Source organism: Corvus kubaryi, unplaced genomic scaffold (assembly GCF_017639235.1).
Source record: "Corvus kubaryi isolate FWS band 111438036 unplaced genomic scaffold, C.kubaryi_AGA036_p1.0 split3-73, whole genome shotgun sequence".
NCBI lineage: Eukaryota > Metazoa > Chordata > Aves > Passeriformes > Corvidae > Corvus > Corvus kubaryi.
Genome location: NW_024582091.1, coordinates 12,027,649 through 12,043,606, shown reverse-complemented (window position 1 = coordinate 12,043,606; position 15,958 = coordinate 12,027,649). Strand labels below are relative to the sequence as shown.

Below are 15,958 nucleotides of genomic sequence, written 5' to 3'. Positions count from 1 at the left end.
GAAGTTAAATGAAGTGCACAGGAAATGGCTACGTATTTTAAATTATTTCCATACACACACACACATATATATATACATATATACACATACACACACACACACACACACAGAGTCCTGATTCTGTAAAGAGCAATAAATCACACAGGGCAGTGAAAAATGGATGGCATGTGAACAACTTTACAACAATTATATAATAATTTTTGAATATATATTATTAGGTATATTTGATTATTAAAGGGTTTATTAGACATAAGCAAAGTACTGAATATAAGGTATTACAAACTGATTTAGACATTCCAGATGCATACTAATAAAGATTACGCTGGGGTATTAGTATATAAGAGGACAATATCAATTTCTTTTGATTAATTAGTGTGGCTTTTATCTATTAAAGCATTCAAATGGAAAAAAATGCCATACGCAGTCATTTGTGGCTTTGTTCCATTGGCTCTGCAAATAGAAGACATTTATGTTAGACAGACTACTGCCTAGTTAATAGTCCAATAATCTGAAGTGAGAAAAGGTGGGTCATAGCATTTCCTGCTCTCTCACATCTTCTTTATTATCTTATGAATTTTTTTATTATTATTTTTTGACTGATTATATAGACCTTTTTTCCACCCCAACTTTTGCATTCAATGATGACTGAAATTACAATCTAGAAAAAAAATGCACAAGTGAAAACTTCCACCAGCCTTTCTTCCCTGTCTGATCTTTCAAAATCAGAGACTTTGAGACATGCTACTGATGTATTTCATGCTTGGATAAGCGTATCACAAGAAATAGCAGCAATCCTCCTGTAGCTACTCTGGGAACAGGATGGATGCTCTTCCTGCAAGCTGTGGACAGACACCGAGTCTATCTGCTATACTGGAAACCCACAGGTGGACACACGTAGCACTAAACATGCTACAAATTAGGACTTTTCTGGATTGTTCTGATGCAACACCCAGAACATATACACTCACAACACTCTCTGAGACTAGCTTCTTTTGGTGTTATATGCCATACTGTATGTTTCAATAAGCCACAGGAAAACACTGCCCAGTTGAAAGCAGATACCTATTATTTAAATTATTTTTTTTCCTTGAGTGCTAAGCACTACTGTTAATTTACCCCCAGGTGCAGTAAATCAATTATTACACATCCTTTCAAACTGTGGATGAGTAGTAAAATTGGATAAAGCTAGACAAGGTCCAGCAGATCCAGCACAGAATAAGCATGAATGAAAATGCTGAATCTGCTACCAGAACAACCAACTTTTCTTCTTTACAGAAGCCAACAAATAGATTTTTCAAGGAAACTGCTAATACTTACACACCCTGAAATACCTATGAAAGCTAACGGTGAATGCAGCAAGGTATTGAGGAGAAAAAAAATAAAGTAGAGGCTAGTCATGTTCAAATATGACAACACTAAAGTGTCACATCTTCCTTAAAAATAAGCACATAAAATCCCCTTTTTCTTACTCGTTTTACTCCACAGTTAGCACCATACAATGGAAAATACCCTTTTATTCATGCCAATATGTGAGCATGAAAACCATTTTTTATAAAACTGTGTGAAAACACTGCAGAACCAGCACACTGCATGAATTCAGTACAAAGTCATACATGCTTTATCTTACTACAGCAAAATTTAACAGAAAAGGTATATATACTAATATAAAAGTAAATTATTTTAGTGCATCACATATATGTAATATGTCAGCCTCAAATGTGGAAGATGGCAGACTAGAACTTCTTTAGACTCTGGTAAAATTTTGATTGGCATTATATAAAATAAGCCCCAAGCATTTATTATTTAATTATTAAATTGTGTATTTTGTTTTAACCAATAGTTTTAATTTCACTGAATTTCCATAGCTGCTACCTTTAAGCCAACTCCTGAAATTACATGAAAATCTATCCTCTGATTTCAGTAGAATATTCTGGAGTCTGGGGAATGTTTTAGTATTTTGGTTTTAAACAAACCAAAATAAAATCAAATCAAAAATTAAATTAAAAGTATTCTATTCAGGTTTTTAATATGCTTTAAACTATTTGAAGTAGACATTAGAAACAGAAGGGAAAACAATTTGCCAATGAGATAAAAAAAATCTCATGTAAGCAGAAAAATCTATTATTTTTTCTAGATTTAGGCATTATCTTGTTCAAGGAAGGATTTACATCCCTATGCTAACATGTTCAGACGATTCAGCACTCTCCAGCCATTCAGAAGAGTCTTCAATCTCCTACCACTAGCTACACAGCAGAGAGAAACTGGCAGTCAAAGAGTTACAATGACACTTAGTTAGTTCACCATCCATTCTGGGATTACACAAGAAATACAAATGTCAAATCACCTCTGAGCAGTAGGAAACACTCTACTGGAGTGTTAGAGAAACACTCTAATCTGGAGATTAGAGCTTCACTGACAGAAAAGTGAGTGAATTCTCTGAGCTCTTCTTGTCTATTGCCTCCTTTCTTTCATATTTAAGAGAACTCTGCCAGGTCACAACATTAGAGTGACTTTGTGTTTACCTTCAAAGTATTGCACCAAAATCCAGACAGGAAAAGTGGTGAAGCACTGGAAAGGCTGCCCAGGGAAGCTGTGGATGCCCCATCCCTGAAGGTGCTCAAGACCAGGCTGGATGGGGCTCTGATCTACCTCGTTTAGTGGAAGGTGTCCCTGCCCATGGCAGGAGGTTGGAACGAGATCATCTTCAAGGTCCCCTTCCAACACAAACCATTCTGATTCTGTGAATTTGAGCATGTCAGTCTCATCGGAGACAATATCACAGCTACTGTAGAACTGAGGGGAAAACCACAACTATTTCAGTGGAACTGTCTAAAAGTCAGTATTGTACATGGAGGAAAAAAAAAAAAAAACAACACCTATCTCAAGTAGGCATACGGTTATTAAAAGAAAAGTATACATCTAGATAAAATTGGGTAGCAAATGGAACACATCTGGGAGTTTGAAATTCCATACCAGATTTTCTTTCACCCATTTCAACAACAACAAACTGAGTAGTACTAATGAAGTCATGCAATCATGTTCATAGGTACCTTTATGCAACTTGACCAATAAGTACCATTTTTACCGGAACTTCTAAGATGCTTCTAAGGCATCACCTTTTACACGTTAAGAGCTGTTGCTTTGTGGACAGGCAGCGAGGTTCTGTATATCAAAAGTTAAACTCCTCTTATGACACATCAAAAATTCACACGAAACAAGACGAACATTTAATTTTTGAACCTGTCTATGTTAGGTATGTTCATTCCACTTGAAAAAATCTTACCAGTCATGACCCAGAAATAACTATTATTTCTGCATTCAAACAGGGCTTCTTGTTTAAAAAAAAAAAAAAAAAAAATCCCACACTAATTCACTGTACAAATGGAACCATCAAGTCCTAGCAAAGATGTATTTTATTACTACTTACTACTGAAGAAATTCCATTCCCTACTTTAAATGAGTCATAAAAATCAGAATTTAAAGTTTGCCATCCTTGTCAGAACTCAGAAAGAGAACTGCAGTCATAATCACAAGCACCTACAAAATTACTGATGTACCAACATGCAAAATGAAGAAAGTCTAAGCAAAAGCAATCTATTTCTAACAAATTTCAAAAGTTAATTTGAAAAACATTCTGATACACTTAATAAACACAAAGTTACATAAAAATGACAAGAGCATAGTCTTAAAGGAATCAGGACAGGAAGAAAAAAAAAAACCAAAACCCACAGAGAGGAAAATGTAACTACTTAACTCCGTACCTGCGCAAACCTAAATCAAGCTGAGCTTCATCACTGATGAGTTCTGCCTCGCTCTGGGCAATTCTCATTGCAAGTTCATGGTCACGACGTTCCTGTTCAAGCACTGCCTGGTGCTGGGTTTCCTCCTCTCTTTCTCTAGCTAGCTGAGCCTCAATTTCAGCCTGTTTTAGAATAATACACCTTTAACCTTACCCAGTCAAAACCAAAATGCTACAAAATCAATATTAGAAAAATATGCAAAGTAGTATATTAGCTTTTCAAACCACGTACACTTTACAGAACTGAAAAATTAACACTGTTAGTATTTAGTTTGACCCAAGAAAAATGAAACAGCTACAAACTGAATCTTGGTTTTCATATAGTTTATCAAATCATTATTGTCCACCTTTTCAAATAAAGTGCCAAGTAATTATTACTTATTAAAAAAAAAGAAATATTTTGTTCACTATTACAAAAATTAGCCTACAAAAGTTTTTAGAATCATTAAAACTCAAATGAAACAGAGACTATGGTTACTCCTCCACAGCACTAACACAATACATCCTTGATATTCTGCTCTTGGCATTACAGGACTTTGTGTTAGGCACCACACTGCACATAGGTCCGTGGCTCATTTTGAAAAGGGATTAAGACAGACACTGGAATTCTCTGTGGAACTGATCTGGCTTTGAATTTAAGCGAACAGTAAAACTTCCAACTTAGTGCAATGCAGGAGCAATTCAAATACACTGCCTCTGCAGAGCCAAACAACAGCAGCTTACCATAATTACTTCACAAAAAGCCTTGCACGCACAGTAAGTAGAACAGGACCATCCAATTCTTACAAAGGCATGTACACCAAGCTTTAGCAGTGCCTTTATGGGTGTCATAAAGGAAACACAGTTGTTTCCCACTCATCATTGTGAAGTTGCACCACTAAAGCTATACAATTCCACCAGTGACTTCACCCTACGAATCCCATTTTAGATTAGCTGATAAGACCAACCACCAGGAGGAAAGATAATGAGAAATTAACTGTACATGGGAGAATGAAACACCCTACTGGATTATGTATCTGCTTGGATCCAAACCCAGCATTTTTAAGTAAAAGTGTAAATTACATTCTGCATTGCAGATATCCACAGCTCAGAAACAAAGAAACATTGATAAAGACAATCCCTATAGATGTTCTTTTTCTCTTACAACTGCTATCCCAGGTCACCCAAGCAATCTCCAAGAAAAAAGGAAAGAAGGACATAGGGGCCAAACACATCTCAGACTGAGAGTTTGTAATGAAATCAGTAAGATTCGCCATAAATCAAGGGGAAGGGTGGAGGAGTAGGGTTTGAGCCGCATGTATTTAGCGTACACGAATGTAGTCAAAGGGGTTACCAAAGACAGTCCTGCATCCGCTCATTATTACCAATATTCTCAAAGTGTTTTCAGTTAAGCAAGTACATGACAGTCCAAGTCCAGATGTGACTTTAGTAAAAGAATGCCAAACTTGCCTGACACGGGACACACACAAAACCTTCAAAGGCTAAGCTAGGATTCTCCAGTGTTGTGTATTTTTAACTTTAAAATAACTTCTAAAACCCTTTAAAAACATATGTACCTCTACTCAGAAGACCTGAAGTTGCTTGAGAACTAGAAATAGGTGATCTGTCTTGGGATGCCCTAAACATGACATTTGCCTTACATTTACTACTGAAGCAACACTGGTGAATGACTCTGAGACACCCATTTATAGAAAGAAGCCATTAGACTCAGTGGAGAACCTAAGCTACAAAAAAGATTTTAAAATAAGTAAATAAATACAACAAAGCAAACAGACAACCCCAAAACCACCACCACAATAACAAAAAATTCCCCAAAGCCACACACAGCTAAAGCATTAACCTGAAGACGCTTTTCTTCCTCTTCCCTCTTTTTTCTCTCTTCCTCTTCTTGTTTTCTCTTTGCCTCAATCTCAGATTTCCTATTACATAAGAGGAGAAGAAAATGAAAACATGTTATTATGATGCAAGTGAACAAGAAACAGTAAGAAATACAAAGTCTCTTTCATAAAACTGAATGGTAATCCAGAAGTCAGTGCAGTTCTGATGACAGGACACTACATGTAAGTCATGAAATTTTTCAAGTTCATCTGTATTTCCAGCTGCATCATATAATTTCTTCCATATGCTCTTTTGACACTTGCCTTATAAATCAGTGGGAAAGGAAATGTTTCAGCACTGCACAGCACACCCGGAATACAATCCAAGTGACTCTCTAAGTGTAAGTGTATCAAAAACAACCTCATTAAAAAGCCTTTCCTGTTTTCTTCTCATTCTATAACCAGCAACTTATTCAAATTCAAGACTCACAGCCGTCTTTCCTCTTCATCCTTCCTTCGTTTTTGTTCTTCCTCTTCACGTCTCTTTCTTTCTTTCTCCATTTCCTCCTGGATGCGTCGTAGCCTCTCTGCTTCATCCTCTTGCTGCTTTTTCTTTTGCAGTGCACTGAGAAGCTGCTCTGAGCTTTTAACTAAAGCATCATATTCTTTCTGTATCTGTTCTCTAGTCATTATAGTGGTCTGCAAAAATAATAAGGGGGGGGATTCTTTTTCATTTGTACTTCACTTTTGAAAACATATACTGAAAAAATATTAAGTGAAATGAGTGAAATGAGATCACTGAGCACTATACTTAAATTGCATACACACTTCAGGGTGGGGAAGCTTGAGTCCATTCTTCCCTTTCTTAGTAAAATCCTGAGGACTCATTACTCTCCTCTCCTATAAAACCATACAAAGTAATCTCCATTTCATCACTTAAATTAAACATGACTTCTTTTCAAAACATGCCTTCATATTTTTTATCTTGCAGTTTTAAGCAACAGAAATTAATTCCTAACATGCTAGGATGGAAGGCCTGCCCATGTGTATTTTGCATTGTGTTCTTCTTTAGTGGTTATTTACAGCCCTGCTTTTATGTTGTAGCATAAAATAGTTTTTCTTAGTATTTCTGCTAGCACTCATAAAAAACAGTGCAATGTGTTGAAACTAACTTTTTAGAAAAAGTTATTAGTAACAAATGACAGGTTGAAAATGCTTCAAAAATCGCCTTTGCTACATACATTTTCAAACTTTATTGATAGGTACAATTTAATTTCATTTTACAATTCACATCTTACTAATACAACTGCAATATGGGGTGTTTGCTGACCTTTTCCGGTGGTGTATCATGATGACAATCAAATTATATCATTTTTATTAGAAAAGAGAACTCTAAGTTGACAGGTTAACTCTACCATCTTTTCAACAGTGATTTTAAATAAAGAAATCTCAATATGGTACACTAAGAAAGCCATAATATTGCATGAAACAAGAATTCAACAAACCAAATTTTTTCTAACACTGATAAATGCCAGTGTGCTTTCATTCTGTCTTTGTGCTTCTGTGGTAAGAAACAGAGAGCTATAGACCTGAAGCATAATCAGCAAGTTGAATTCTCTTTACTACCAAGTCTGAAAAAACCTCGTAACTGGAATAGAAATGCCGTTATTCTGTGAAAAATGCTTGTCTGTTTCAGGCCTTATTAAGTTAAAATATTGATAATATGCATTATTCCAATAAAGAAAGCAACAAATTATTGACAACAATTGGTCTCATAATATCAACATGCATTTTTTCTTTAAAACCTTCAGTGTCAATTTTGACACACAGATAATAATACCAAAGTCTAGACATATGCACCTATTTTCCGGATTCACTTCAGTTATATTCACAAATAATTTTAAACAGGAATTACCCAACGACTGAAAATTAAGACCACCATATTAGGGCATCTTTTCTATTAAGAAAAATGCGTTGGCCTTCTTCTTTAGATGAAGCTTTTTAAAGATTCCAGTACCAAGACAGTATTTCTCTCATTATTATCACATACCTTAATTTTGGTCATTGAAGCATCAATAGAATCCTCCAGCTCCTTGACCTGCTTGCTTGTCTCTGCTTTCCCCTCCTTCAGAGCACTTACTACTTCATTAAATTTGTCAAGTCTCTTCTTCAGTGTACGTACTTTTATCAGACCATCAATGCTGTGAAGGTAAGACAGCTTATTTGTATCTTGAGAAGATTTTGGAAGGTGGTATTTTTTAAAACTGAACTAATCACTGATATAAAAAAGGTAGCAGGGAAGACAAGTTATGCCTTCTGACAAAACTCACCCTCTTTTTTGAAATTCAAACATTATCACACCAAGTAACTAAGTAATGGAGCCTTTTCCAAACAGTTCTAATACTAATAAGCAGTGACTCAAAATGGAAAAATGCATTTTTATTTTGAGAATTAATTGGGGTCGGTTTTTTGGTTTTTTTCACAATAACAAATCATTAGCATCCACTAGAGGATTTTAACTGGAGGGGATAAAGGTAGTAGTGTAGTGCCACTTATTCAAAGAGCAATAATGGAAAGAATCAGATAAAACTTAACAACACAGCAGGGAACACAGTCATTACGCCCCAAAGGAGCGAGAAAACAAGGCTGGGGAAGAGTTCAGCAAAACTCAGGAGTTTTTTTAAGACCTGCTATTGAAGGTCCCACACAGAAGTTACAACTCCGCAGACAGTCTTCTTTCTAAACAGAAATCACTGAACTGGGGTTCACAAAATCAAAATACAAAAGTAGAAACTAAATCAAATAATTAAAGTTGAGCACCATATAGCTCAAAAATAAAGGAAATGCTAGAAATGCCAAGATTCAAAATGAAATATAATTCTCAAAGGATATAAAATAAAACACTTTATAAGAAGCCCGCTACTAGAACAGAATTGCATCTCTGTCAAAGAACATAGAGGTGTCAGCAGAGCTTAATGACTGAAGTAGTTTTTCCATCAGTATTCCCTGCAACCAGCTAATGAAATTAATTCCAAGAGGAGACAAGGCAGACAGAACACAATGGAACGGAGCCTATAAAGGAAGATGTGAATGGGTGTGTTGGTTTAACACAGCCTGGTTTTTGGTGGGGGCAGGAGAAAAGCTGCTCGAAACTTCTACGTCCAGCACAGAGGCAATTGCTGAAGGCTCTGATGATGGGCAGGTTACCAGCCCAATTAGAGAAGCTGGTAATGCCTCTGTGATGACATATTTAAGAAAGGAAAAATGGCAGGAAGTTCTCTCTCTTCTTCTCTCAGGGGGTGGTGAAGTGGCAGCAGGGACCCATCCCAGCGGGGGCTGCTGTGGCCCATCCCGGAGGGGGCCACCAGGGGCCATGCAGCCGGGTCCTTCCCAAGGCTGGGATCATGTGGGCATAGCCCTCCTGAGGCTGGAGCCACCCATGTGGTACCGGCAGGGACCACATTGCCAGCAGTGAGAGCCATGGAGAGCAATTCCCTGATGCGGAGCCCAGACGAGATCAACCTCTCAACTGAAACTTGCAGACACCAACTTTCTTCCAAGTCAGGGGAAAAAGGAAAAGTGAGGACACGTGAGGAGAACCAACATGGTGGCACCAAGGTCAGTGAAAGAAAAGGAGAGGGAAGAACTGCTCCAAGCGTCGGAGCTGGGATTCTCCTGCAAGCCGTGGTGAGGACTATAATACAACAAACTGTTTCCCTGTAATTCATGAGGAGCACAGGGGGGTGCAGAGATCCACGTGCAGCCCGTGAGGAAGAGTACTCATGCTGGAGCGCATGGATACTGAAAAGCTGTAATCTAGTGAGGAGCTCAGACAGAGAGAGATGACCCTTGCTTTTAGAGCTAGAGGAAGAGAGCCTTCGCTTCCAAACTAGAACAGCTCATCCTTAAAAGACTAAACCCCATGAACTAAAGTGAGCCCTGCTAGGCAGTTCTGGGAAGACTGCTTGGCCTGTGGGAGGGACTCACGCTGCAGCAGGTTCGGGCGGGACTGCTGCTTGTGGAAGTAAAAACCACACTAGGAAAGTTTGCAGAGAACTATCTCCCGTGGGAAGGATCCCACGGCACAGCAGAAGAAACTCTTTGCTTAAGCAAAGTGAAATAAGTGAAGTAAAACTCTTTGCTTAAGCAAAGTGAAATAAGAAGTGAAATACTGACCAAAACCCCATGTTTTGTTTCCTTGCATGGTCGGTGGAAAGAGGGAAGGACTGGGAAAGAAAGGTGTTCTGAAGGTTTGCTTTAGTTCTCATTACCCTTTATACTTTTAATTCTGTTAATAATAAATCTTCTCTATACTATTTAAGTTTTGAACTTGTTTTGCCTTAAAGTTTTTTTCTTCAATAATCCTTATCTCAACTCATGAAAATGAAGTTTTCAGTTCCCCCTCCTCTGCTCAGCTATAGCAGAGGAAAATAAGTAGATGGGTTTTTCGTAGGTGCCTGGTGCTTAGCCAGCGTCAAACCACGACAATGGGTAAAGGGCAAAAATTAATGAGCTTAAATTAAGTTAGACAGTCTTAATAAAGGATTTCTAAAAACAAGGCTGTCGCTGAACAATTTTATGAACAAAGAGCTAAAGAAACATCTCTTAGGAAAGGTTCAGATTTAGTCTATTCATCCTTGGGAAAGAGCGAAGGAACATGGAACCTCTCAGCCTCCTTCAATTGTACTTAGCATCATTCTATGATTTCAGTTATATTAAGTGAAATAAATATCATCTTCTTACAGTCCCAAGAAAATACTATTTAAAACACATTTTCTTCAACCAAGGAATATCTTCTTACCGTGGTTTGTGCTTTCTCTTGCAAAGCCACATTCGAATAGTCTTTTGTATTTTAATGCAGGCACTGGCTCGATATTTTATCTTATTTTTCACTGAAAACACACAGAGGATAGGGTCTTAATGTTTTATACAGTCTAACACAACTTCTATCTTCCTCACACATTTGATGTCTCAAAACTGTATGCAGACTACATATGCTTAAGAGCTTGTTCTATATTGGAACCACAACACTTAAGACACAGAACAGCAGAATTCACAATCTTGGGCCAGGTATAGAGACTCCCACCCAAAACCAACAGGAACAATGAAACATGTGCAGACCCCATCTCTACCTTTACTGAAACACCACAAGTGCCAGTCTCTATTCCACACCATCTTACTCCTACTCTGCACAGTAAACTTCAAGACCAGGTTGGATTGGGCACTGAGCAACCTGGTCTAGTGGGAGGTGTCTTTGTCCACGGCAGCAGGGGTTAGAACCAGATGATCATTAAGGTCTCTTCCAACCCACACCATTCTATGACTCTATAAACTGGGCAGGCCAAGCACTTAGAAACTGCGTATCAACAGCAACAGGGACTTAATTGCTGATGAGCAGTAATTCCTGGAGTGGAGCTGTTTGCCCTGTAATTTATGTCAGTACTTTCAAACATGCAGTTTCTGTCTGAATATGACAACCTTTGGGCAGGCACTTCCCAGAACTTTCAAACATGCAGTTTCTGTCTGAATATGACAACCTTTGGGCAGGCACTTCCCAGAACTAAATGATTCCATGTTGCCAGCTACGAGTGGAACTACTCTCTCCTGCTGATGCTGAAGTCTCTTCCGGGCAAGACCTGTGATAGCTGGTTAGTTATGGGCATGGGATCAGCCAGGACCAGTAAGCACCCAGGCAGCCTGGACACAGGAGACTAGTGCTGGCCCATAATGCCCATTTTGTAAAACCTCTGCTGTAACCCCTCCTTATGTACCTAACACACAGCACAAAAAAAAAAATCTCACCAACCTTGAAATCAATTACTCAGATTTCAGTATGTAACCATCTGCTATACATGTCCTTGGCCACATTTCAAGGTGATAATAATTGCTTTGCTGTATTTTTAACAAACATTTTGATTTAATAAAACATAAAATACATACATTTAATCACCGAGAGAGAACACCATTGAACTTTTTTCCAACGACTGCAGATAAGCCAGCGATTCACTCGTTTAACCAGCTCTGCTAAGTGATCCGGATCAGACTTCATTATCTGATCAAACTCTGCAAACTAAATAATAATTAAAACAAGTTTTACATATTAGGAGGACAGAGAGTGTTAGACATTATTATTTAAGATCATGCTGAGTTAAAATATTTTTTATGTAAACTGTATGTTATTGTATCAGTTTTCAATTAAAGTGAGCAGGTACATTTTTTTACACTTTATTGTTTAATGATAACAGAAATGACAACTGCAGATTTTTTGTTTGTTTTATGGATGTCCAACACTTGGCATTTTGAATAATATAAACATTTACTAATCACCAAAACTATTTCTTGCCAAAATTTTTTTAAATCAATTGTTTTTCTACATCCTGGAAATGAACTCTGGCCTTCCACAACTTCAAGACACATCTAATTATATATCTGTGGAAAAAAATAAAAGCTGAAAGCACGTCTCAATTTTTAACCTTTGTATAAGGTTCCCACTGAAGGCAACATTTTCTGAAAATCCTGCACTTCTGTTTTCAGTAATTATATGATAGGAAGAACATTCTTCTGGGATTACAATAATTTTCCTTTCTCATCACAATAGCTCTCTACTTCATCTCCTTTCTCTGAATAGCAGCAGCAATGCTTAAAATCACAGAAAGATTTCAGGTATAAACAGATTTTACTAGAAAATATTTCTTCTTGGCTCTGACTTCCTCTTTTTAAAAGTCAACATAATTCTTGGAATGCAAGCATTGCTTTAGAAATACTGTAGCATCAGCAACAAGTCTATAAAACCAATTGTATCGGTACTAATACTGTGCTTTTTTCCAAGAAAATGAACAAAATTATTTACAAAAATCCTGGGCAACCTTATTTAGGTTGGCCACACTGTTATCAATATGTTAAACAATGTCACCTTCAAAGGTCCTTTCAGACTGAAATTATTCTAAGATTCATAATCATGAACTCCAAGAAAAAGATTACCTTGCCGGGTCTAAAAAACACCTTGGTTAGACCGAATTTGTAATCATTTTCATTCAGTCCCAGGGCTTTAAATAGGGCCTGAAACACAGAAAACAGAAAGGATTATATTCTGCCTCCTTTGAAAAACCACAAAAACCAATGCTACAATACATTTTCTCTCCTGGATGATACAGAAGAATTAATTTCTTTCTTACTTTGCAAAAAAGCCTAGGGTCCAGTCGAGCCAATTTTTCAGGCAAGTATTTCTTGTACATATTATATAGTTCATGAAATGAAGCTCGTGACGGGAAACCACCTTGCATCAAATCCAGAACTGACACCATCCCTAAATTCACAGAGACACATGTACAAAAGCTGGGATCAGTAACACGCAAATTAAGCAGTGAATTCTGTGATAACCAGTTAGTTTATGACATAAGACTCAAAGACGTTGTTCAGTGACTAAACCACAAAGTCCAGCTAGGACTCGATCAAACCTCAAGCATTTTTTGATGATGTGATCAGCCACAAAAAGTTAATACTGAACACATGAGAAGAACCGATAGTTTTCTCCCTACTTGAGAGGTAAGTAACACTCAATCGTTCATAGGACATTTTCCTAATATTTCCCTCTAAATTTTTTTTTTGTTTTTCAGCACATTCGAAATGTTCATTTTTAAAGGGAAGAAAAGAAACCCAAACCCCAAACCACCAAATAATGCCCAACCAGGTTTTTATTTTAATCATGTGAACGGTATTTGTGAGACATGGTGCAGATGCAACATCAAATACATATGCAGCGCTAGAAGATTTAGTGTACTTGAAATACAAGGCATCAGCTGCTAAGATGTAACTTTAATGTCCTGAATAATGTTACGACATTTTGGCTGCAACTAGGACACCAGTGAAGCCCAGACACAGTCAGTAAGATTCAAATTGCTTCAGTAGCATAAGCCATACCAGTTTTTACCCGCTACTTTACATAAGCCTATCAAGCAAGGCTGCAAGTAAGTTTTCAAGTTAGCCCTTAACTTGTGTTTGCTGTCTTAAAACTTAATCTTTTGTATATTTGCTTTCAACAGAAATTTAATTTGTTCATACTAAGTCTTTGTTTTTCAAAAAGTTCAGTGGGGCATGAGCAAATAAAGCTGTAAATTTGGAAAGCATCTAACATTTCAAGAATAATGAAGATGCAGCATTGTGTCCATGCTGGATGTTCAGTTAGTAGTGATATAAATAAACTTTTGAGAAAGTAAACCAGTATGATTAAAGGCTATCATAGTATCTATAAAACCAAAGAACACTGGAGTGCTTCAATTATTAGATATCTCAGCTAACACTGACTGCCTCTAAATGCATACAAGTTTCTAACACTTCAACTGCCAGAGAAATTTAAAATTCCATTGTCCCAGACTGAACTGGTGCCCTATTAACAGTGCAACAGGCAACAACAAAGAGATGGATTCAGCTCCAGGTCAGGAAATCTAAATGTATGTACCCAAAAATGGCTACATAGCTTCTTACATATGCACCTGATGTCTGACCTCTCAGTATAATAAAAACACAGTTGACGAAAACTGCATCAACTCTTCTTGCAAAGAAGAGGCCTAATGGCAGTTCAAATGAATTATTTCTAGGGTTCTATTGACTAAAATAGAAAGTTACTAAAAATCTAAATAGCTGTTCATAAGGCATAAATCACCTATCTTCTAGAAAACAGTTCAAGCAAGGAAATACTGCTTTCATCCCACGTATTTCAAATTTAGGTTAATATATATTCCCCAAAGTAAAAAACAGAGGGAAAAATACCAGAGGCATACATTACCTGAACACTGAAGCTGAGAGAGGATCTGTCCTCCTTCAAAATGGTGACTTGTCATCTTCAGATTAGGTTTGATACAGCGAATAAAGCTGGACCCCTATGACCAAAGCAAGAAGCTAGCAAAATCTACACATTTTTAAAACTCCTAAAATAGCACATAATGATTTCAGACTTGGGGGGGGGGAGGGAGGGGAGAAAGATACAAAATAATAGTATTCTAAAAGAGAAATGCTGACATTATCATAGAATCATAGAATGTTAAAGGGCTGGAAAGGGCCTTAAAGACAATCAAGTCACAGCCCCATTCTTTTTTCTCTCGTATATCAGTTCTGCACTGTAACCTTGGTCTTGATATAACTGATATCAATGCTCAAGCTATTAATTGGATCCTCAATTTTGTTGAATTTTCACTCAACTATTCTCCTTAACATGTATACAATCTATGATTTATGACTCTAGATTCTACTACCCTCATTATATTCTACAGTCACAGCACTAAAGTGCCTCAGTCTTCTACAGTTCACATCAGCGAACAAATGCTCATTACGGGGCTCAGGTTCTTTGACCATCTGTGCATTTACAGCCTATCAAAAAAGCAAAATGAAAAAATGTATTTTTAATGGCTTTGTGGAATTTGGAAACAGTAATTAATGATAAATTACTTCTTAAATAAATTACTTCTAAGTAGTATTTCTAAATTTTCTGCAAATTAGTCATCAATGATAACCAATGCACAGAAAGAAGTAAAAGTGACAAAAAAGGAGATTGCAGCACAGACAGATTTCATATTGCTTATTCAAGTTGTTTAACTTTCATTCTACAACTTTTTTGAAGGTGGTGGGTTTTCCTTTTTCAAGTAACTCAATTAGCCATCACATGCACAGCAAGATGTTCCCAAAGTGCCATGTAGCTGCAAATTCCAAAGCAATTACTAATTCCATTTATTGCAAGCCATAATATTGAGATAATCTATTTTGCCTTACATCAGAAAACTGTGAACCCACATCTGTATATATACTTACAGTACTGTGAAGCTTCTCAAGAAGCAAATTTAACTGAGTCTGTAAAAGAAAACAGGTATTTCAAGAGCCTTACCATGGCAAGTACAGAAATATATACACCAAATAGAGGTACAGCATTACTGCATGCATGTTCATTGTTAGTGAGACAGAACTGATAAACCAAACATTAATGAAATCATGCAAATGTGCATGAATGGCCCTGAGGAAATTGATTGTATTTAATTGTACAATACTGCATGGACTGGTCACTTACTACAACACAGTTATCAAAAAAACATGCACATCCCTTTGGAGAAATAAAAAATAATGACTATGTAATAAAATTATTAAAAAAACTGAGACCAATCAGCAATCATTTAAAAAAAAACCACTGAAAAATCGTGAAATCCCAAATTTACTCTATAACAAGCATTATTTGTATGTTAAATAATTAACACAGAAAATATATTCTCAGGGTTTTCTAGTGGGTTTTTTTGAAGCTAAGTCAACATTTATCTGCAATGATGTATTTTTATTTCCAAGCTTCCAACTTTTTTTA

The 15,958-nt window shown here is 36.9% G+C and overlaps 1 protein-coding gene across 4 annotated transcripts in view; it reads right to left on the bottom strand.

Annotated features, from left to right (window-relative positions):
- The window catches only part of MYO6 (myosin VI), a 104,828-nt gene that overhangs the window by 14,254 nt on the left and 74,616 nt on the right, over nucleotides 1–15,958 (bottom strand). For 2 of the 4 annotated variants that reach the window (XM_042017138.1, XM_042017139.1), the window contains exons 19-29: nucleotides 15,421–15,459; nucleotides 14,402–14,495; nucleotides 12,792–12,922; nucleotides 12,598–12,675; nucleotides 11,557–11,686; nucleotides 10,418–10,508; nucleotides 7,667–7,817; nucleotides 6,107–6,315; nucleotides 5,640–5,718; nucleotides 3,762–3,922; nucleotides 421–450 (exon numbers count right to left, since the gene is read on the bottom strand). In XM_042017138.1, coding sequence (XP_041873072.1) covers nucleotides 421–450; nucleotides 3,762–3,922; nucleotides 5,640–5,718; nucleotides 6,107–6,315; nucleotides 7,667–7,817; nucleotides 10,418–10,508; nucleotides 11,557–11,686; nucleotides 12,598–12,675; nucleotides 12,792–12,922; nucleotides 14,402–14,495; nucleotides 15,421–15,459 — 1,193 coding nt within the window. The remainder of the gene's footprint in view (nucleotides 1–420; nucleotides 451–3,761; nucleotides 3,923–5,639; nucleotides 5,719–6,106; nucleotides 6,316–7,666; nucleotides 7,818–10,417; nucleotides 10,509–11,556; nucleotides 11,687–12,597; nucleotides 12,676–12,791; nucleotides 12,923–14,401; nucleotides 14,496–15,420; nucleotides 15,460–15,958) is intronic. The other 2 variants (XM_042017140.1, XM_042017141.1) reach the window with 1 other exon arrangement.